The 22,931-nt window shown below is 38.5% G+C and overlaps 1 protein-coding gene across 2 annotated transcripts in view; it reads left to right on the top strand.

The window, feature by feature from the left end:
• ITGB6 (integrin subunit beta 6) overlaps positions 1 to 22,931 on the top strand; it is a 330,575-nt gene that overhangs the window by 255,718 nt on the left and 51,926 nt on the right. For both annotated transcript variants that reach the window (XM_053698353.1, XM_053698352.1), the window contains 3 exons: positions 4,481 to 4,615; positions 17,944 to 18,352; positions 21,293 to 21,515. In XM_053698353.1, coding sequence (XP_053554328.1) covers positions 4,481 to 4,615; positions 17,944 to 18,352; positions 21,293 to 21,515 — 767 coding nt within the window. The remainder of the gene's footprint in view (positions 1 to 4,480; positions 4,616 to 17,943; positions 18,353 to 21,292; positions 21,516 to 22,931) is intronic.

Genomic DNA, 22,931 nt, shown 5'->3' with positions numbered 1-22,931 from the left:
GCAGATTATGGGTTAATAATTGTAGGTAGGTGGCGGCGATGTTAGGGGCGGCAGATTAGGGGTTAATAATATTTAACTAATGTTTGTGATGCCGGAGTGCGGCGGTTTAGGGGTGAATATGTTTATTATAGTGGCGGCGATGTCTGGAGCGGCAGATTAGGGGTTAATAAGTATAATGTAGGTGTCGGCGATGTCGGGGGCAGATTAGGGGTTAATAAGTGTAACATTAGGGGTGTTTAGACTTGGGGTTCATGTTAGGGTGTTAGGTGTAAACATAAATTTTCTTTCCCCATAGGAATCAATGGGGCTGCGTTATTGAGCTTTATGCTGTTTTATTGCAGGTGTTAGACTTTTTCTCAGCCGGCTCTCCCCATTGATGTCTATGGGGAAATCATGCATGAGCACGTATAACCAGCTCACCGCTGACTTAAGTAGCACTGGAATTGGAGTGCAGTATGGAGCTCAATTTTGCTCTACGCTCACTTCTTGTCTTTTAACGCCAGGTTTCTGAAAACCTGTAATACCAGTGCTGTAGGTAAGTGAGCGGTGACAATAACGTGCAAGTTAGCACTACACCCCTCATAACGCAAAACTCGTAATCTAGCCGATATTTTCTTATGTTACAAATAAGGCTCCAGATATAGTTTGGTTAATATTGTATTCTTTTAATGTATCGTAATACAAATTAAAGATATGAAGTAGAAATATCTCTATAAATTCCTTCTGATTATTTTTGTAGTCACTGGATGGGGAGGTCCAAGAGTGGCCTAATATTGAAATGGGAGCACTGCTTCATAGTAAGGTATCTGATGGCTCCTAGTTATGGTATCTGTTTGGTTATGGAGCAAACCTTATTTGAGTAATATTTAATAGGTTAGAAAATTAGGTTTGATATATCAGTATGCACAGTTGTAATAACTATTATTGACACAATGCTGGTTTTTAAATTCTTATGCACATCATTACTGTATTGTTATATGTCTTCTTACCTCAATAAAAAGTATGGATGGGGGGCTTGTCCAGGCGGCGTCCATCTTAGATGCAAAAATGGGAGCTCCAGAAAAATCCTAAAGAATCTGCTGATTGTTTGAGAATAAGAGTGGCATCACCAGAAACTAATCCTAGAAATGGAGTCAGAAGAACCTACCGCATCTATAGATACCACTATTTCACTTATCCTCCCATCTGGAACCCTACATCAGACTATTTAAGATTCTGGCCATGGCCTACCAGTCTTTTAATACTCCTCCCTGGTCATCCGCTTACACAGTCGCCTTCAATCTACTCACAGTCTACATAACAGTATAGCCTTGCAAAAAAAATTTGACACATAATGTATTGGCAAGCCTGTAATGAAACCGTTAAAGGTTTATTGGAAGTCATCGAACAGAAAATGGGGGAATGCTTTTACAATATCAGTTAGTCACTACTATCAGACATTGCTGATAACACAAACTTAACAGTACATGAAGATGGAGCAAACCTACAAAGTAATACTCTTGACTCCAACACTTTAGCGCTTCGTGATCCACCTACAAAATCTTTGGAAGAGTCACACAGTACTACAGTAATGGGTCCCTTCTGAACACTAACCAGTAATGACTACCTCGTTTTAGCTACCATGGAGGAGGGCAGCTCGGCTGTCCAGAGGCCTCCACTACTGTCTGGTGAGTCAACACTTACACTTACAAATAGATCTAGATGGCTTTTTGACAGAATGGAAAATATCAGTACTCGGTATCTACGAGAACTGGAAAGTTATACACTTGGAATCAAACTTCCCACAAGATCCTATTAACTCTAGGAAAACCGGAGTCGGGTAACAAACAACTTATTCACTGCAGATAGATTGGAGCTGCAACTTGCAACCCGGACTCGACTCTGTTTTTGGTAGTTCCATTGAACTTCTTCCCCACTTATTTGTTATTATACTACCAATGCTTTGTTTCCCTTATCCTTTTTGTTTAACTATATGTTTTACGACATTTAAACTTCTAATAAGGGGACTTCTCTATACATTCAAAGTTACATCCTGCTTAGCTTACTTTACAGATAATGAAACTTAACCATAGGACAAATAGTAATTTTCAACACTTAATTATATATAGAATAGGCCATAGAAAAGTCAAAACCTACATTTTTAACCATATTGGATGATATACATATTGTCACCCAGCACCTACTTTGCACACATTTGTGCTCTTGTTTACTTTGATAACTATGTGCCACCATTATAACTTCATCTCATTTTAAGGTAAGGGCTTTTAGACCTCATACAGTTTGCTGAGGACTTGTACAAGACACTATCTTTCTGGACGGCTGATGTCTCTCTATCTGCAGCCAAGATCGTGAGACACAGTTGCTCTAGTCAGTATAATAACATCTACTCTCCAGTGACCATATGGATACTAAAGTACAATACTTACCTATATATATACATGTTTGGGGATAACTATGCTCCTGTTGCACCTCTACTTACCCTTTTAGTTGTGTATATAAGTATACTAGGGCCTGTTAACATTATGACTGGTATAGATAACAGTATTTTAATCTAGAAGCACAGAAAGAACCCCAAGTCCATGTCTATTGTGTACCATCTGTCCTCTATATTCCCACATATGTCTGTGACTAACTTTAATCTCTTTGCTGTCATTTTGAGGGATATATCAAACCCCTAGAATTCATTGTGTATTCTCATACCACAGTGTCTTATACTGATTTATAGTCCAATAGTGTATAGCAGCAAATAATAGTTAAGGTATATATGAAGTTTATCAGAATGTGGTAGGTCCCACTTGAGTCATGCCTAATAACAAGGTGATAACTATTGCTTTAGATGAGCTACTCCATTGCAGATAGACCCACATGGCTGTACACATCACTTAGCTGACCTGAATAAATAAATTTGATATTATCTATATTCTAGGTATACTGATGACTCTTATACTGTCCTCTTCCCCTAATCTGCCCCGCTGTTATGTTTATCTAAACTAGGTGACTTAAATGTCACCACATTATCTCATTGGGAGCAATCTTAACCTCTTATATCTCTAGCACATACCAGGGACCATCACCTACACCCAATTTGATCTAAATAGTAATGCTTACAGTCTGATCTATAAAGTTTAATGGGTCCATAGAATGACAGTTTACGCAAATAATATCCCCTTTATGCTCATACCTTCACTATCTGCTATAATAATCCCCATAGTATTATAGCTGCCCCGCCCCGCCCCTTGAGTTTACTTGATAAACAAGGGAAAATGCATCCTATGGCCCATGTTCCCAAATTATTATAAGAAATGGATATCCAATCATAGAAGCATATTTTAATTCACTGTCCAGATAATATATTATAATCTGCTTCTATTTAGCTAAATATATCCCTTACACCCTTGATCTTGATAATACTACTCACAATTTTGTATATTCTTAATATTCATGGTCCAAGATTGGCCGTATATTAAATTGGGAAATAGTCAGATATAAATATAAAAGAGGTTTGTTATTTAATGGTTAGGTTAATCACTTATCAATAGTTGTACGTATGTCTAAAAGTGTTATATACTATATCTATGTGATACTATACAAGAGGTATACTGCTGAAATCATGTACCATTATGCTGCTTAAATCTAAAAATACTGTACCGCATGTTACAACTTTCGGATATGTGATGGACTCTATTGACACGCCATTATACAGACATATGCTTATGTCCATGACTATATTGTAACCTTACCTATGTTTATAAGTTTTATAACCTCAATAAAAATATAAATTAAAAAAATATTAAAAGTATAGACAACAATAACAGATTTTTCTTCTATTAATGTTAGATTTTCATACCCAGCAATATATTCCATATGAACTCTGTGACAAGGGTCTTAAAGGGATTGTTCAATCACTGGGCTGAACCTTGTATCAAATACAGAGAAGTGATTTGCATCCTGCTTAAAAAATCAGTGCTGCAGGACTAAGGGCTCGATTTATCAAAGCCCCGGGCTGCAAGTTCTCACAAGAACTTGCTCACCATAATTTAACAAGCAGCGGTCACCAGACCGCCGCTTCCCTAACCTCTTCGCCACCTCTAAGCTTTGATAAATCTAGCCCATAATCTCTTGAAAGAATGTTATCTAGTTTTATCTGTCATATTATAGGGCTGGAGGAAGCATGCATGGCTTCAACCTAGCAAATCTTATAGCAGTGATAACAGTAGCTGGATGGCTTTTGTGAAGCCAAGAAATTCAGTCAAAATAATGAGACAGAGCAACTGAAGTCCCTTTTTTAGGACTGTAATGCAGAATTTTTAGGAACACAGTTATACATTTCTCAGGACATTATAATATTACTTTTGCAAAACACCAAAATTATGAATTTAAGTAAAATAAATCATATAATATTGTATAACAATGTCTTAAATCCAAAATGCAGATAGTATTGTGTATTTAAAATAACTTAAAACAACCTTTTTGTATTTAGGAACTGAGGTCAGAAATTGAGCTTGAGGTTTCTGGAGACACAGAGGGACTGAACCTTTCTTTTACCGCACTATGTAATAATGACACCTTCATTCCAGGAAGCAGAAAATGTCAGCATATTATGATTGGAGACACTGTAAGTACCTTGAAAACTGTTTCTGTCTTTTAGTTTAGTAAGTGACTTCGTGCCAAAATGTATTTTTTATTACAGGGATTTTATTAACAGGATAACATATTATTTAATTAATCACTACACCATTACGTAACAGTTATACTCAACTAATGTTACTTGACAGCCATCAAATAACACACATTTTCCAGACAATGTGTGTCAAATTATAGCTCCAAGCAAATTATTTATATTCTAGCTTTACTCTGTATAGGAAATGTCTATGGGAATCTACTGTGAATGGATCAAACAGCTGCCCCCCCCCCCCCCTCCAGAATTTATCCCTAATTTCATTTTACCCACCATTTTGTTGTGGCAGATTAAATTCCATACAAGCTTCAATTACATAACTAATTAATTCTACCCTTGACTCCTAATTTTTTGGGTTGCTCTATATACAAATAACACAGTCTGGCTCCTAAAAGTATGCCTGGCTCCTGTATATCCTACTGGATCCTAATTTTTTTTTAAATTTGTCGAGCACTGAATTAAAGGGACATTACAGCCAACATTGTATTCCCCGTGGATGCATTTCAGTTTTGCATAGAATCATTTTTGTTATATACATGTATTAGCAAAAATGTTTCTAATAAAAGCTATAGCTGTTTCAAAAGTTTATTTAAGTATGTACCGCGCACCAGCATTTTAAACACAACACTTGCTCACAGAGACTAAGATACTTTTACTATGTAACGGCTAGATTACGAGTTTTGCATTATGAGGGGTGCAATGCTAACCTGCAAGTTATTATCACCGCTCACTTCCCTACAGTGCTGGTATTACAGGTTTACAAAAACCCGGCGTTATCAGGCAAAAAGTGAGCGTAGAGCAAAATTGAGCTACATACCGCACTCCAATACCAGCGCTGCTGAAAGCTACAGTTAGCTGGTTTTACATGGGGAGAGTCGGCTGAAAAAAAGCCTAACACCTGCAAAAAAGCAGTGTAAAGCTCCGTAACGCAGCCCCATTGATTCCTATGGGGAAACAAAATGTATGTTTACACCTAACACCGTAACTTGAACCCTGAGTCTAAACACCCCTAATCTTACACTTATAAACCCCTAATCTGCCGCCCCCGACATCTCCGACACCTACATTATACTTATTAACCCCGAATCTCCCACCCCCAATGTCGCCGCAACCTACCTACACTTATTAACCCCTAACCTGCCGCCCCCCACGTCGCCGCCACTATAGTAAACATATTAACCCCTAAACCACCGTACTCCCACATTGCAAACAATAGTTAAATATTATTAACCCCTAGTCTGCTGTCCCTAACATCCCCGCCACCTACCTACATTTATCAACCCCTAATCTGCCGCCCCCAATGTCGCCGCCACTATGCTAAATTTATTAACCCCTAAATCTAACCCTAACACCCACTAACTTTAATGTAATTAAAATAAATCTTAATAAAACCTACTATTAATAACTAAATAATTCCTATTTAAAACTAAATACTTATCTGTAAAATAAACCCTAAGCTAGCTACAATATAACTAATAGTTACATTGTATCTATCTTCGGTTTTATTTTATTTCACAGGCAAGTTTGTATTTATTTTAACTAGGTAGACTAGTTAGTAAATAGTTATTAACTATTTTCTAGCTACCTAGTTAAAATAAATACAAATTTACCTGTAAAATAAAACCTAACCTGTCTTACACTAACACCTAACCTTACACTACAATTAAACCATTTACCTAAATTAAATACAATTACCTAAATTACAAAAAAACAAACACTAAATTACACAAAATAAAAAAGAAATTATCAGATATTTAAACTAATTACACGTAATCTAATAGCCCTTAAAGGAACATCTCCCTTCCTTTTTATACATCTTATTTAGCAAAGTCCAATAAGGTGAGACGGAATCGCCAAGTGAGGTTGCTTTTCCACTCACTAAATGTCCAAGCGATATTTTCCAGTTTCTGAAAGAAATTCCCTGTGTCTAATGAGCAGAATTAGAAGATAAATGTGTTTGTCACTTAGTGAATAATCTTCTTTTACTTATTATTATATCCAAGTTGTAAATTAAACATGAAACAACTAAATTAACTAAATATACTGTAATACAGAAGGGTATAATAAATCTGAACGAATAGAAAAAAAAAAAAAAGCGAGACACCGAAATGTTTATGATGTCCCTGTTGGGTTGGTGATATGGACTTTCGTCCTAAGTGTCTGGTGTACCCCTTAAAATCCAATAGTATCAAACCTTATCGAATAGTTCTTTTGTATCTAGGACTCCAGCTGCTGATTCATACATTTTGTATGTTAAAGATATTTTATTTCTAATCTCTGCCCAAGTAGACGCATTTGTTTTCCAATACTCGGCTATGCAGGTTCTGGTGATCGTGCATACTACATAGTAACATAGTAACATAGTAATATAGTAGATGAGGTTGAAAAAAGACCGAAGTCCATCGAGTTCAACCTATACAAATCTAAAATATATACAAAAAGCTACAGTTAAAATTAAATAATCCCACTAAAAGGTGACCCATTTAATACTAGCAATCATATCCATGAATTTTGTTTATAGACAGAAATGTATCCAAATAATTTTTAAATGTATCCGGGGTATTGGTATTCACTACCTCCTTTGGTAATGAATTACACAATTTTATTGCTCTTACAGTGAAAAAACGTTTCCGTTGCAGGAGATTAAATCTCCTTTCCTCCAACCTTAAATTGTGACCTCTGGTCACAAACAATTTTTTCTTGGAATAAACAGAGCTTCTGCCATCTCTGTATATGGGCCTTGAATATATTTATATAAAGTAATCATGTCACCTCTTAAGCGCCTTTTTTCTAAAGAAAACAGACCCAGTTTGGCTAGCCTCTCCTCATAGGTTAAATTCTCCAATCCCCTTATTAGCTTTGAGGCCCTTCTCTGAACTTTTTCTAGTTCTGCAATATCTTTTTTTGCGATTGGTCCCCAGAACTGCACTCCATACTCAAGGTGAGGTCTTACCAGGGCTTTATATAGTGACAGAATTATCCTTTCCTTTCTTGAGTCAATGCCTCTTTTAATACATGCTAGTATCTTATTAGCATTTGAAGCTGCTGCCCTGCATTGTGCAGCCATCTTTAGCTTGTTATCTATTACTACCCCCAAATCCCTTTCCTCCTGTGTTTGGCTAAGTCTTGTCCCATTTAAATAATAAGTTGCCTGCTTACTTTTACTTCCAAAATGTAGAACCTTGCATTTTCCCATATTAAATCTAATTTTCCATTTACCTTCCCATACTTCTAATTTTTGCAGGTCCTTTTGTAACGAAAGTTCATCCTGCGCTGACCTAATGACCTTACTTAACTTAGTATCATCTGCAAAAATAGAGATGTCGCTATTATTTAATCCTAGCTCCAAGTCATTTATAAAAATATTAAAAAGAATAGGGCCCAGCACTGATCCCTGGGGTACTCCACTGATTACCATTGTCCAATCTGAGTATGATCCATTTACTACTACTCGTTGCTCCCTATCTTTTATCCAGTTATTTATCCATAAACTAACATTTTCAGATATTCGCAGTCCCTTAATTTTGTGCATTAATCTCTCATGTGGCACTGTATCAAACGCCTTTGCAAAATCTAAGTATATCACATCAACTGATTCCCCTTTATCCATATTTTTACTTCCTTCCTCATAGAATCTAATTAGATTAGTTTGACATGATCTATTTCTCATAAAACCATGCTGATTAGAACTCATATTCTTGTTTAAACAAATATGCTCATCAATATAATCCCTTATAATCCCTTCAAATATCTTCCCCACTATTGATGTCAGACTAACTGGTCTATAGCTTCCTGGATTATCCCTACTTCCCTTTTTGAAGAGTGGCATCACATCAGCTTTACGCCAATCCTTGGGTACCATGCCTGAGGATAATGAGTCTTGAAAAATTAAGAGTAGAGGTTTGACTATAACAGTGCTAAATTCCCTTAACACCCTTGGGTGTATTCCATCTGGACCTGGAGTTTTATTTACCTTAATATTATCCAATTTGTTGCTGATATCCTCTATACATAACCCAGTTAATGGTATGGGCTGGCATGTTCTATTTTGTTCCAAAGTATCATCCAATGGTTCCTCTCTTGTGTATACTGAAGAAAAAAACTGGTTTAGTATCTCAGCCTTTTCCCTGTCTTTCTTAGATTTTTTTGCTATTTATGTACTTAAAGAACCTTTTAGGGTTAGATTTACAATCCTTTGCAATTAATTTTTCATTTTCTATTTTATAAAGGGATTAATATATTTATTATATTTTTGTATTAGTTTGTGTAAAAGAGTTTTAGATATAGATAGCTGTATATGTTCTAGTATGTCGCTAAGTAGGGTCGATCATTTCCCCCAAATTGGTTTAACTTGATCACAATCCCACCACATATGACGGTGTGAGCCTTTAACTCTGCATCCTCTGTAACAAAATCTATTGTTAGTGGGAGACATATGTGGAGTTTTTAAGGGTGTTAAGTACCATCTAAACATGGTTTTAATTGTGTTTTCTCTTAGATCAGCACTTATGAGTCCCTTACCTGCTGAATTGAAAATTTCATCTCATAATTTCTTCTCCTTTGTAATGTTTACATCTTTTTCCCATTTCAAAATTATTGATGATTTTGTATTATTAAATGTTGATTGGATCGCTGTGTATAGTCTGGAGATGGTTTGTTTGGGTCTATGTGGAGTTTTCAATAGAATCTCTATTCTTTATAGTTTTTAAATATGCACATTCATCACGATTACTCCTTAATTCATTAACTGTATACTTCAGGTTCTCTGTACACTAAAGGGGACAACGTAGAGTAGAGTTAATGAATTTAGGAGCCATGTTAATTAATGTGTATATTAAAAATAAATGATGGACAGGTATAGACAATATTTTTTTTAATTGTCATAACTATATATTGACTTTTAATAAACAAGTGGAGAGACACTTTATTTATGTTTGATTACATGTGTAATTGAATAAGAAATTACGCTGTGCGCATGTGCACATATCCATGGCCACTTTAAGAAGAAATGTGAGGACTACAAGGGAGCTACCTGGCTGAAGATATTGTGCTGCCTGGGTCAAGGAATGCAATGATGCCGCCCAGTAGTAACATTATTGATTAGAATATCAACCTACTAGCCTGGCCGCTAACCATACTAAGCCTGCCTACCTGCATGCAACTAATGTCTATGCACAATTGCAAAATAAATGGGATGGTAGCTAGGGAAGAGATACACTTGTCCCACCTTGAATGTCACCCATGGATGATTCTATGTCTTTGTGTATGATGAGGTTATGCGGCTGGGAGTCTGCTGGGAGTCTGGGACCCATGGAGACAGAGAACTGGAATGGTCTAGGTATGACAGTGGTCTAGGTCTTGTCAAGTGCTGCCTGGGTCCATTAGACCCACTTGGACCCATGAGTCGGCCCTTGTCTCTAGAATTCATATTTTGTTCTATTATTACATCAGTGACCAAAATGTGTTTTTTGGTTTTTTTTTAAATCCCATTATCTAATGTAAGCACAATGCAGCAATTTTATATACTACTTGTTGATGACAGAGGGCTGAATTACAAGTGGCATAAAGGTCTTCAATGGCAACCTGCAGTTTGTATTGCCACAGTAGCAAGTGCGGAATCTTATTGGTGTGACGCCTTGTCTGAATCAATTTTAGTAGAGACTCCATTGGAGGAGATACAAGATAGGATTAAGGCTCTCAAACTAGCCAATTCCTTTATTTCTGATGCTAACATGCAAGTTATTAGACTGGGAGCCAAGATGTCTGGCTTCTCTGTCCTAGCCCGTAGGGCATTGTGGCTAAAATCTTTGTCAGCTGATGTTACCTCTAAGTCCAAGCTTCTGATGCTTCCTTACAAGGGTAAGACCTTGTTTGGACCTAGTTTGGCAGAAATAATTTCTGATATTACGGGTGGAAAAGGGTCTTTTCTACTGCAAGACAAGAAAAACAGACTCAAAGGACGTCAAAGTAATTTTACTTCCTTTCGTAACTTCAAAGGTCAGAAGTCTTCCTCACCATCTTCCAAGCAGGATCAGTCCAAGTCTTCTTGGAAGCCCAATCAGTCTTGGAATAAGGGGAAGCAATCAAAGAAACCCTCAGCTGAGTCTAAGTTAGCATGAAGGGTCGGCCCCCAGTCCTGGATTGGATCAAGTCGGGGGAAGACTTTCCCTGTTTGGTCAAGCGTGGAGAAGAGATGTCCCAGATCCTTGGGCTGTGGACATAGTATCTCAGGGTTACAAAATAGAATTCAAAACTTTCCTTCCCAGGAGCAGATTCCACCTCTCAAGATTATCTGCAGACCAGGTAAAAAGAGAGGCATTCTTGAACTGCGTTCAGGACCTTTCCTCCCTGGAAGTGATTGTTCCAATTCCAGTAAGGGAACAGGGTCTAGGATTGTATTCAAATCTGTTTGTGGTTCCCAAAAAAGAGGGAACTTTTCAACCCATTTTAGACCTAAAGTGCCTCAACAAGTTTCTCAGGGTACCGTCCTTCAAAATGGAAATCATTCATTCCATTCTTCCTTTGGTCCAAGAGGGTCAGTTCATGATGACCATAGAACTGAAGGACTCATATCTTTATGTTCCCATCCACAGGATTCATCACAAATTCCTGAGAATCGCCTTTCTAGACAAACACTTTCAGTTTGTGGCTCTTCTGTTTGGACTTGCCACAGCTCCCAGAATTTTCTCAACGGTTCTGGGGGCTCTCTTGGCAGTGATCAGGTCTCAGGGAATTGCAGTGGTGCCTTACCTGGATGACATATTGGTTCAGGTGCCATCTTTTCAACAAGCAAACTCTCATACAGAGATCTTGTTGTCTTTTCTGCTTTCCCACGGTTGGAAAGTGAATATGGAAAAAGAGTTCCCTAGTTCCAGATACAAAGGTGGTTTTCTTAGGGACCATAATAGATTCCCTATCTATGAAAATATTTCTGACGGAGGTCAGAAAATCCAAAATGCTCTCCTCTTGCCTCTCTCTTCAGTCTACTGTTCAGCCATCAGTGGCGCTCAAGTATAGAATGTATTGGCGCCAAGCCAAACAGTTTAAAAGGATCACCTCTGAGTATTGTTTGTATAGCATGATTAAGAGACAGTAGTCACGAAACGTCGCTCTTTCATTTGTCAATAAAGACACTTTTTAAGCAAGTTGTGCTGTGGACATTTTCGTATTTCACATTGCTACAGTGGAATTGGGCAGATTTCCACAGTCGGCACGAGCACACTATTTTGCCAGGCAGCTGTTCTACATGTTGCTGAGGTTCAGCCATCAGTGGCTCAATGTATGGAGGTAATTGGTCTGATGGTCGCTTCCATGGACATCATTCCCTTTGCTCGATTCCATTTGTGAGCTCTGCAATTATGCATGCTCAGACAATGGAACAGAGACCATTTGGATATGTCTCAGAGGATAGATCTAGACCAGTCGACAAAAGACTCTCTCTCGTGGTGGCTTTCTCAGGACCATCTGTCTCAGGCCACATGCTTCCGGAGACCTTCCTGGGTGATTGTGACCACGGTCGCCAGCCTGCTAGGCTGGGGAGCAGTCTGGGACTCATTAAAGGTCCAGGGACTATGGACTCGGGAGGAGTCTGCTCTCCCCATAAACATCTTGGAGTTGAGAGCTATTTACAATGCTCTGATGGCTTGGCCTCAATTGTCTTTAGCCCAGTTTATCAGGTTTCAGTAAGACAACATCACCTCAGTGGCTTACATCAGCACCAGGGAGGAATTCGTAGTTCCTTAGCCATGAAGGAGGTGGCACAGATTATTCAGTGGGCAGAAGCTCACAATTGTTGTCTATCTGCCATCCACATTCCTGGAGTGGACAACAGGGAAGCGGATTTCCTGAGCAGACAGACATTTCATCCCGGGGAGTGGGCTCTCCATCCGGAGGTGTTCTCGAGGTTAACCTTCAAATGAGGGGTGCCGGAGTTGGATCTGATGGTGTCTCAGGAGAACGCCAAGCTTCCAAGGTACGGTTCAAGGTCAAGAGACCCTCAGGCCGCTCTGATAGATTATCTGGCAGTTCCTTGGGATTTCAGTATAGCATACCTGTTTCCTCCATTTGCACTCCTTCCACAAGTTATTGCTCGTATCAAACAAGAGAGAGCATCGCTAATTCTAATCGCTCCTGCATGGCCTTGCAGGATCTGGTATGCAGACCTAGTGAAGATGTCATCTCAGCCGCCTTGGAGGTTGCCTCTGAGGAAGGATCTTCTAACTCCATTCCTCCATTCCTCCATCCAAATCTCGTTTCTCTGAAGCTGACTGCTTGGAGATTAAACGCTTAGTTCTGTCTAAGCGTGGATGTTCTGAGTCGTTATTGAGACCATGATCCAGGCTCGCAAGCCTGTTATTCGAAAAAATTACCATAAGGTATGGCGTAAATACCTTTATTGGTGTGAATCTAAGGGCTACTCTTGGAGTAGGGTCAGGATTCCTACAATTTTGTCTTTTCTCCAGGAAGGTTTGGAGAAAGGGTTTTCAGTCAGTTCTCTGAAAGGTCAGATTTCTGCATTATCTATTTTGTTACACAAGCGTCTGGCAGATGTGCCAGATGTTCAATCTTTTTGTCAGGCCCTGGTCAGAATCAGGCCTGTGTTTAAACCTGTTGCTCCTCCTTGGAGCCTTACTCTTTTTCTTAAAGTTTTGCAGCAGGCTCCATTTGAGCCAATGCATTCCATAGATATTAAGTTCGGAAGAGAGAGAACAGCACTCCATGAGATAGAACAGAAGCTGGAATGACTTCCATGCATGTTCATTTTTATTGAATTCCTCAGGGTGCCAGTTCTTTTTGCACACTATGCCCCTTCACAGAGAAAAAATATCCTGAAGCATATCAGTCTGACCCTGCCCAATGACCGTCCAGCGCCGAAATACCAGTCAATTCTTCTCTGAACAAGGGAAGCAACAACCCCAGACGATCGTTTCGGCCCCCTATGGGCCTCGTCAGTGAGGTGCAGTTGTATCTCTCTAAGGGCAAGTGTGCATGGTGTCCACGTCTGGTTTCCCCATTACTCTTAGGGTGACCCAAGAGCAATTTGCATAAAAATCGGAAGAGAGAGAACAACACTCCATGAGATAGAACAGAAGCTGGAATGACTTCCATGCATGTTCATTTTTATTGAATTCCTCAGGGTGCCAGTTCTTTTTGCACACTATGCCCCTTCACAGAGAAAAAATATCCTGAAGCATATCAGTCTGACCCTGCCCAATGACAGTCCAGCGCCGAAATACCAGTCAATTCTTCTCTGAACAAGGGAAGCAACAACCCCAGACGATCGTTTCGGCCTCCTATGGGCCTCGTCAGTGAGGTGCAGTTGTATCTCTCTAAGGGCAAGTGTGCATGGAGTCCACGTCTGGTTTCCCCATTACTCTTAGGGTGACCCAAGAGCAATTTGCATAAAAATCGGAAGAGAGAGAACAGCACTCCATGAGATAGAACAGAAGCTTGAATGACTTCCATGCATGTTCATTTTTATTGAATTCCTCAGGGTGCCAGTTCTTTTTGCACACTATGCCCCTTCACAGAGAAAAAATATCCTGAAGCATATCAGTCTGACCCTGCCCAATGACAGTCCAATGCCGAAATACCAGTCAATTCTTCTCTGAACAAGGGAAGCAACAACCCCAGACGATCGTTTCGGCCTCCTATGGGCCTCGTCAGTGAGGTGCAGTTGTATCTCTCTAAGGGCAAGTGTGCATGGAGTCCACGTCTGGTTTCCCCATTACTCTTAGGGTGATATTAAGTTGCTATCTTGGAAGGTTTTGTTTCTTATTGCTATCTCTTCAGCTCGGAGAGTTTCAGAACCCTCAGCATTGCATTGTGATTCGCCTTACCTTATCTTTCATACGGATAAGGTGGTTCTTCGTACTAAATTGGGGTTTCCTCCTAAAGTGGTTTTGGATAGAAATATTAATCAGGAAATTCTTGTTCCTTCTCTCTCTGTCCCAATCCTTCTTCTCATAAAGAACGTCTGTTGCACAACTTGGATGTTGTGCATGCTCTAAAATTCTACCTACAGGGGACTAAGGATTTTCGCCAGTTTTCTGCCCTGTTTGTTTGTTTCTCAGGAAAGTGTAAGGGTCAGAAGGCTACTTCTACTTCTCTTTCCCTCTGGTTGAGAAGTATGATTAGTTTTGATTATGACACTTCTGGACAGCAGCCTCCTGAGAGAATCACAGCTCATTCCACTAGGGCTGTCTACTCTTCTTGGGCTTTCAGAAATGAATCTTCTATGGAACAGATTTGCAAGGCTGCAACTTGGTCCTCTCTGCATACTTTTTCCAAATTTTCCAAATTTGATACTTTTGCCTCGACTGAGGCCTCTTTTGGGAGAAAGGTTCTTCAATCGGTGATGCCTTCTGTTTAGGTCTGCCTGTCTTGTTCTCCCTCCCTGTTCATTCTGTGTCCTCTAGCTTGGGTATTGGTTCGCACTAGTAATTGAATGACGCCATGGACTCTCCATATCTTAGGAAAGAAAACAAAATTTATGCTTACCTAATAAATGTCTTTCTTTTCGGATATGGAGAGTCCACGACCCTACCCTTTATTAAAAGTTATTTATGACCTCAGGCACCTCTACACCTTTGTGTTATTCCTTTTCCATTTCCCTTCAGTTGAATGACTGGGGATTATGGGTAGGGGAGTGATACTTAACAGCTTTGCTGTGGTGCTTTTTGCCTCCTCCTGCTGGTCAGGAGTGATATTCCCACTAGTAATTGAATTATGTTGTGGACTCTCCATATCCGGAAAAAAAGAAATTTATCAGATAAGCATTAATTTTGTTATTTAAAAATAAAAAGATTTTTTTTTTTTTCCTATTTGAAAAACATTGGAATGTAAAAAAGGCATAGCGCGGTGTTGGGTTAGAGCACATGAAGCATTAGCTATCTTAAGGCGCGTTATGTAAATATTAAATATACAATATTGAAAAAAATATTAATAATAATTATAGTTACTGTAATATATACAGTATATATATATATTCTATTGAAAATGTATTAAATATAAAATATTGAAAATATTAATAATTACTGCAAATAATTATTATAGATTTACAAAAATATTCTAACAAAATCAATAGAATATACTGTATATATATTTTACAATAACTATGATAATTATTAGACTTTTCAGCATTTTCGTTCAATGCCAAATGCGGACGTAGGCAGACTTTCATGATGTTCAGATCTTTTCGAAGCTGAATTTCTTCTTGTGAAAGAGAAGCACATTAACATCTATACAAATCCAGATTTTAGTATGCTTCACTTTCACAAGAAGAAAGTCGTCTCTGAAAAAATCCTATCAACAGGAGCGATAAGTGTTAGGTTTTTCTTCTGCGCCATTGAAGTCTATGAGGAGAGAAAGATAGACAAAGACAGAGAGAGAGAGGGATAGATAGATAGATAGATAGATAGATAGATAGATAGATAGATAGATAGATAGATAGATAGATAGATAGATAGATATTCAGACCCCAATATTGCTATGTAGTCATTTTTTGGTACTCATGTTTTAAGAAACATAAAAACATAAAAAGGGTAGGTCATGGAAATATGAACAACAATAATTAATTTAGTGTATATGTGTAAGTATGTATGTATATACTGTAATTATATATATGTGTGTGTGTGTGTTGTAAAGTTCATAATCTAGAACGGTTATTTGGAATTGTGTTTGTATTTAATAAACTTTGTTTTGACTATAACTGCTGTGCATGTGTGTACAGAATAAAAATAGCAAAATACCTAATACTCATATTGAGACAGTGTAGGAGATACAGCTGTCAGCCCTATCCACAGCAATTGATGACAGCTAACAGTAGACACGGCCAAATCTCCTTCCCTGGCTCCATGAGACAAGTGACATTTGCATCGCATGATAAAAGCGTAGCTAAACAATTCATGTAGTGTACCCTAGATACTATATGCTGAGCAGAATGTGACTGAAGCAGAAGTGGCTTCCAGCACATGCCGTGTAATTAAAGATCCCCTAGGCAACTGCCTAGCTTTCCAGTTGCTTAGATCTTGATCTTATTCTGAGACAATAATTTGCTGCAGTGTTTCTATTTTATGTAGATTTGTTTTAGATTAAAATGTTATGAGTTTTAACTGGTACCATACAATAAGATACAGTGTGTACGCAAGTTTATTTTTATTTTTGTAATTCCTAGTTTCATAACAATTTACAAAGAAACAGGTTGTTGTTTTTTAACTGTTTGTTTATGTCTCATGGTGGACAAATATGAACTCTCTTTTCATGATATTTTTTTGTGAACACAGCATTTAAAAAATTAGAACATTGGCCCCAGGATGTTTCACAAATGCCATGATGCACAATATAGAGGTACATAACACGAAACCAACATTTTGTTATTGTATAATTTATGCAATATGTAAAGGGACATTGGAAAGCAAAATAACAGGCTCTAATTCATTACTGATCCTAGATTAATATTTGTTGAACCCCTGCCAAGGAGTTTCAGACTTAGGTAAAGCCCTGGTTGAAAGTTGCTGAGCAGGACAAGGGTAGTGACTGATAGCCACTCTGGGTTAGCTGATCTGCCTTGCTTGGGAGCAACAATGCTTGTGACTCCTGAGAGGGAATTTATGTATGTATTTAACCTATATCTGGTGGCTAAACGCATAGTAAACTAGGCTAGCATGCCATTTTTGCTTTTGGATATCCCTTAAAGGGAATTTAGAATATCTCTTTAAAGGGACATAAAAGTGCAATAAGAAAATGCTATAATATGTTAGAACATTTTATTATTGCACTGTTGCTAGCATATCATTTTGTGTTTAACCCCTGCAAGTGGGTTAAATACATGGTTAAATTCAGCTCAAGAGCAGCAGTTTATTACTGGGACCTAGCTAAACACATCTAGTGAGCCTATTACAAGAGGCATAAGGACCAGTCCACTAATCATCAGCTAGCTCACAGTAGTGCATTACATATACTTTTCAGCAAAGAGATGTAAATTAAAAATTGAAAAGTCAGTTAAAATCGCTAGCTCTGTCTGTACCATGAAAGTATAATTTTTATTTCAATGTCCTTTCCACTTTTACAAATGAGAGAATAAAACTTATGTGCTCATATATTTTAAACAACTCTAACAAAATCTAAATATGTTAAACTGTGAGCTTTGTTTTAAGAAGTATCTTTAATAACTATACTAAGATGTTGCAGTACAATAGCAGCCAATGTCAAGAAAAAAACTGACACATAACCCAGCGCCTTTTTTTGTATTCCTTTCATTCTAGGTGTCATTTAAGGTGACAATAAATTCAACATCTTGTGAAAAACAAACAAGACACATAGTGATAAAACCTGTGGGCCTTCAAGACAGCTTGGAGATTGAGATTCAGTCGGCATGTGCTTGTCATTGTCAGACAGCTGCTGAAGTGGACAGCGCTGAGTGCAGTCAGGGGAATGGCTCTTTGGAGTGTGGTGTTTGCATTTGCCATCCGGGCTTCCTTGGCAGACATTGTGAATGCAATGAGAACTCCCTGAACAGCAGCTCCTGTACAGAGCTAGACCCGTGCAGCGGGAGAGGGGAGTGCTACTGCGGACAGTGTATCTGTAATCCTTCAGTGTATGGACGTGTTTATGGGTCACACTGTGAATGTGACAATTTTTCTTGTGTAAGACACAGGGGACTTATTTGTGGAGGTATATATTTTCTAATGTGCTGCATTATTTCTATGTTTAAAGGGAAACTGAATTCACCATACTGCAGTAAAATTGCATAATTAACAAGTGCATAATAAGAAGACAATGCAATAATACCTATTCTGAATTTTAAAAAAGCAGTAGATTTATTTTTCTGGCAAATTTATTTTTCCTATCATTTTTTCGTCCCCATGTGTCATGTAACTGACATCAGCCAATCACAGACTAGTATACATATACCGGTGAGCTTGTGCACATGCTCAGTAGTTCCCCAGAAAGTGTGTATAAAAGACTGTGCAACATTTGATAATTGAAGTAAATTGGAAAGTGTCTTAAACCTGCATGCTCTTGCTGAATCATAATGGTACAAAACAGTGAAATTTACTTATTTAGTTCACTTTTTCTGTAATGCAAGTCTACAAAATGATGGTTTTCCACTGTTCCCGGTAGACTTTAGTATCCTGACCATGTTACATTGTACAGAGCGCCTGCTTGATATGTGCAGGAGTTTATATATATATATATATATATATATATATATATATATATATATATATATATATATATACATATTTATACACCCAGACGTTGCTTATCAGAAGCCCCAGCATAATACTTTTAATCTTTTATGTCCCTTCAATTTTACATAGATGATTTTTAAAGGAAATGTGAAGACTTCAGCACTGCTCTAAGTTAAGAAGCCTGAGAAAAATCTACAATTGTTAAAATTAAGTGATTCCTTGTGATTGTATAATATATATATATATATATATATATATAAATAAACACAAACATAAATTTAAAAAATCTATAACTTTTAGGCATTTATGTTGTAAAACTGATCACCATTTTTGCATAGTTTCAATGAACTTCTAATATGAGAATAAATGCCATACATATATACTAAATATCCCGTGTTCATGGGCAATAAGAACCAGCCACATCATGTCAGTGAAACCACTGTATGCACTTAATCCTTAGTTAGTAAAACATGGAGACATTGGTGCAGAATTATCCAGCTCCAAATAGAGCTTGATGCCCATTTCCGCACGAGCCTTCAGGCTCGCCGGAAGCAGCAGTTATGAAGCAGCGGTCTAAAGACCGCTGCTCCATAGCTTGGCCACCTGCTCTGAGACTGCGGACATCAATCCGCCCAATCCTATACGATCGGGCTGATTGACACCCCCCCCCCTGGCTGGGAATCTGCAGGGGGCAGCACTGCATAAGCAGTTCACAAGCGTATGCTGTAAGCATTTATCAATGTGTAGCGGACATGATACTCGTTCATCGTATCATGTTCGCTCGCACTTTCATAAATCGGCCCCATTGGGTGAATGTTTAACATACAGAAACCTAAAACATATTTTAAACCCTACTGTATATGGAGACTTTTGTAGTTCAAAAATGATAATTGCATTTAAATGGACAGAAACCCCCCAAAATTTATTTTATGATTTGGATAGAACATGCAGTTTTAAACAACTTTTCAATGTACTTCTATTGTCAAATTTGCTTCATTATCTTGTTATCTTTTGCTGAAGGAACAGCATTGCACTACTGGCAGCTAGCTGAACACATCTAGTTAGCCAATCACAAGAGACAAATGTGTGCAGGCACCAATCAGCAGCTATCTTCAACTAGTGTAAGATATGTGTGTATTCTTTTTCAACAAGGAATACAAAGAGAACGAAGCACATTTGAAAATAGAAGTTCATTTAAAAGTGTCTTAAACTTACATGCTCTACCTGAATCATGCAAGTTTAATTTTGACTTTCCTATCCCTTTAAGTTTAAAAAACTGTAAACAACAGCTTTAAGGGAACATTTTACTGCACCAATGCAACATGAAAAGTGGGCAAAATAAATAATGAAAGTATATTGCAACATATTATTATGCATAACCTAATATTTATATAATAATATCAAGTTGTTTACAGTCCCTTCAAGAACTGCAATGTTTTTCAGTGGCACATACAAAAATAATATGATCTTGCAAAGTAGAGCATTTAATTGTTGCTTTAGAATACCCCATGAATGTCCCCTTAATTATGATTAATATAATTACTGCTCCTAACTGTAATCTTTACTATGTTACATTTTTGAACAGTCATCAACTTATATGAAAGCATATTAAAAGTGATGCACTCTTTTCTAATTAAAGGCTGCTCCATAACTTGTCCAACTGCTCTGAGGCGGCGGACAGAAATCGACCCGATCGAATACGATCAGGTTGATTGACACCCTCTACTAGCGGCTGATTGGCAGCGAATCTGCAGGGGGCGACATTGCACCAGCAGTTCACAAAAACTGCTGGTCCAATGATAAATGCCGACAGCGTATGCTGTCGGCATTTATTGATGTGCGTCGGACATGATACACTACTTCGCATCATGTCCGCTCGCACATTGATAAATATACCCCTATATCTAGATACAGTATCCTCTTCAACAGGGCCACCCTTAGCATATGTGTGGCCCCTCAGCCCAGCCCCCCTTATTCCCCTCCCCAGATATGCCCTACCCCTGTATACCCCACCACTGTCCCAACATTCAGTGTGTCCTATATAAAGAATAAAACTGTATATTACACCTTTTGATACGATAAACACTCAGAAACTAAATACACAGTGCACATTACAACTTCTCATACCTTCACCTCTGATGACAGTGCAAGGCCCCCAAAAACATGGGACCCAGGGTGGGTGCTCCTTTCACCCTTCTAAAAAGCAAGTCTGCTGTTCAACTAATGATACAGAGAAGAAAGTAAATTTGATAATGCAATTATATTGTAATTTTAAAAAGTTCACGCTCTTCCTAAATTGTGTGCGTTTATTTTTCGCTTTCATATCTCTATATGTCTCTATTTAGTCATTTTTTAATTGATGAATGTGTCGTCTTGAGTCAAATGTAAATGATGTAACATTTCAGTAATAATTGCATAGGTCACGGAGATTGCGACTGTGGAGACTGCGTATGCCACAGTGGATGGACAGGTGAATACTGTAACTGTACTACAAATATAGACAGCTGCATATCAGAAGGGGGATTAGTCTGCAGTGGAAGAGGTGAATGTGTCTGCGGGAAATGTGTCTGCAACATTCTTGGTGTTTCTGGTGCTACGTGTGAAAGATGTCCGACGTGCGGCGATGTCTGCAGCTCAACAAGGTACTTCCTGTTTTTATTATTAATATGAAAGTTATAAACATTGTGCTTAAGGGAAATGAAAACACACAGGGGCCTATTTAACAAAGGTCTGTCGGACCTGATCCGACACTGCAAATCAGGTCCGACAGACCTCGCTGAATGCAGAGAGCAATACGCTCTCCGTATTCAGCATTGCACCAGCATCTCTTGTGAACTGCTGGAGCAACGCCGCCCCCTGCAGATTCGCGGCCAATCAGCCACCAGCAGGGAGGTGCCAATCAACGCGATCATACTCGATTGGGTTGAATTGCGGCGATGTCTGTCCTCCTGCTCAGAGCAGGTGGACAGGTTATGGAGCAGGCTCACCAAAAACACGGGCCTTCATGCTCCATCTGGAGCTTGATAAATGGGCCCCTAAATGTAATTCTACATAAATTAATGTAATTAAGTAAAATGACACTTAATTGGAATATACATTAATCATTTATTTTTCTTGCTTTTACTGTAGAAAATTGTGTTTTCTCTCACAATGGGTTAAACTACACAGCTAAAGTTTCAATTGGGAGTCATAACACATTGTGGCTTTGAAGCAGGACAAGGCCAAGTAGCCTGTTAGTGGAGCTCCCAACATTCCTGCATCATTTAGGATTGTCACGGGTGGTGAGGTCTGGCCAGTTTCCTCCAGCGGCCTCTCTTTCTCGGTCAACTGGTTTAAAGGGACACTCAAGTCAAAATAAAGTTTTATGATTCAGCAAGAACATGCAGTTTTAAGACACTTTCCAATTTACTTGTCTTTTTATATTCACACTTTCTGGGGAACAAGATCCTACTGAGCATGTGCACAAGCTCACAGGGTATACGTATACTAGTCTGTGATTGGCTGATGTCTGTCACATGATACAGTGATCCGGAAAATAGAAAAAAAAATCTGACAGAAAAAAAATCTACTGCTTTTGTGAAATTCAGAGTGGGTGCTATTGCATTGTCTTTTTATTATATACTTGTTAATTATGCAATTCTACGGCATTGAGTGGTCCTTTCAGGGATTGTTTCAGCCACTTCCTCAGACCTGCCCAGACATGCCCACAGTTCTGCAAACCTCCAACCTTCACAATGTGGCCCTGCCCACAAAGTGACATTTGCCCACTGCTCACAAGCCAGCTGACTTTCCACATCCCAGGAAACTTCCGGGAAATGCTGTGAGGTTTGAGTTAGATGCAGCACATGAATGTAGCTGTAGCAGCTTCCGATCACTGCTCAGGATCTGCAAACTGTAGTGGATCCAAGACACAAGTTTAACCCCTTTTACAGCATGAAAATATAATTATAAAGGCACATGCATAAAAAGATCATTTTATATTTGCATTAGAATGTCTTTTTAAATGGCCAGATTCTTTTGCTACACCCCAGCTACACAGCAGTATCCTGCTTTATAAA

This window comes from Bombina bombina, chromosome 1, assembly GCF_027579735.1.
Source record: "Bombina bombina isolate aBomBom1 chromosome 1, aBomBom1.pri, whole genome shotgun sequence".
Classification (NCBI taxonomy): domain Eukaryota; kingdom Metazoa; phylum Chordata; class Amphibia; order Anura; family Bombinatoridae; genus Bombina; species Bombina bombina.
Note: the sequence above shows the minus strand (reverse complement) of the source record. Positions and strands in the feature narration are given on the sequence as shown.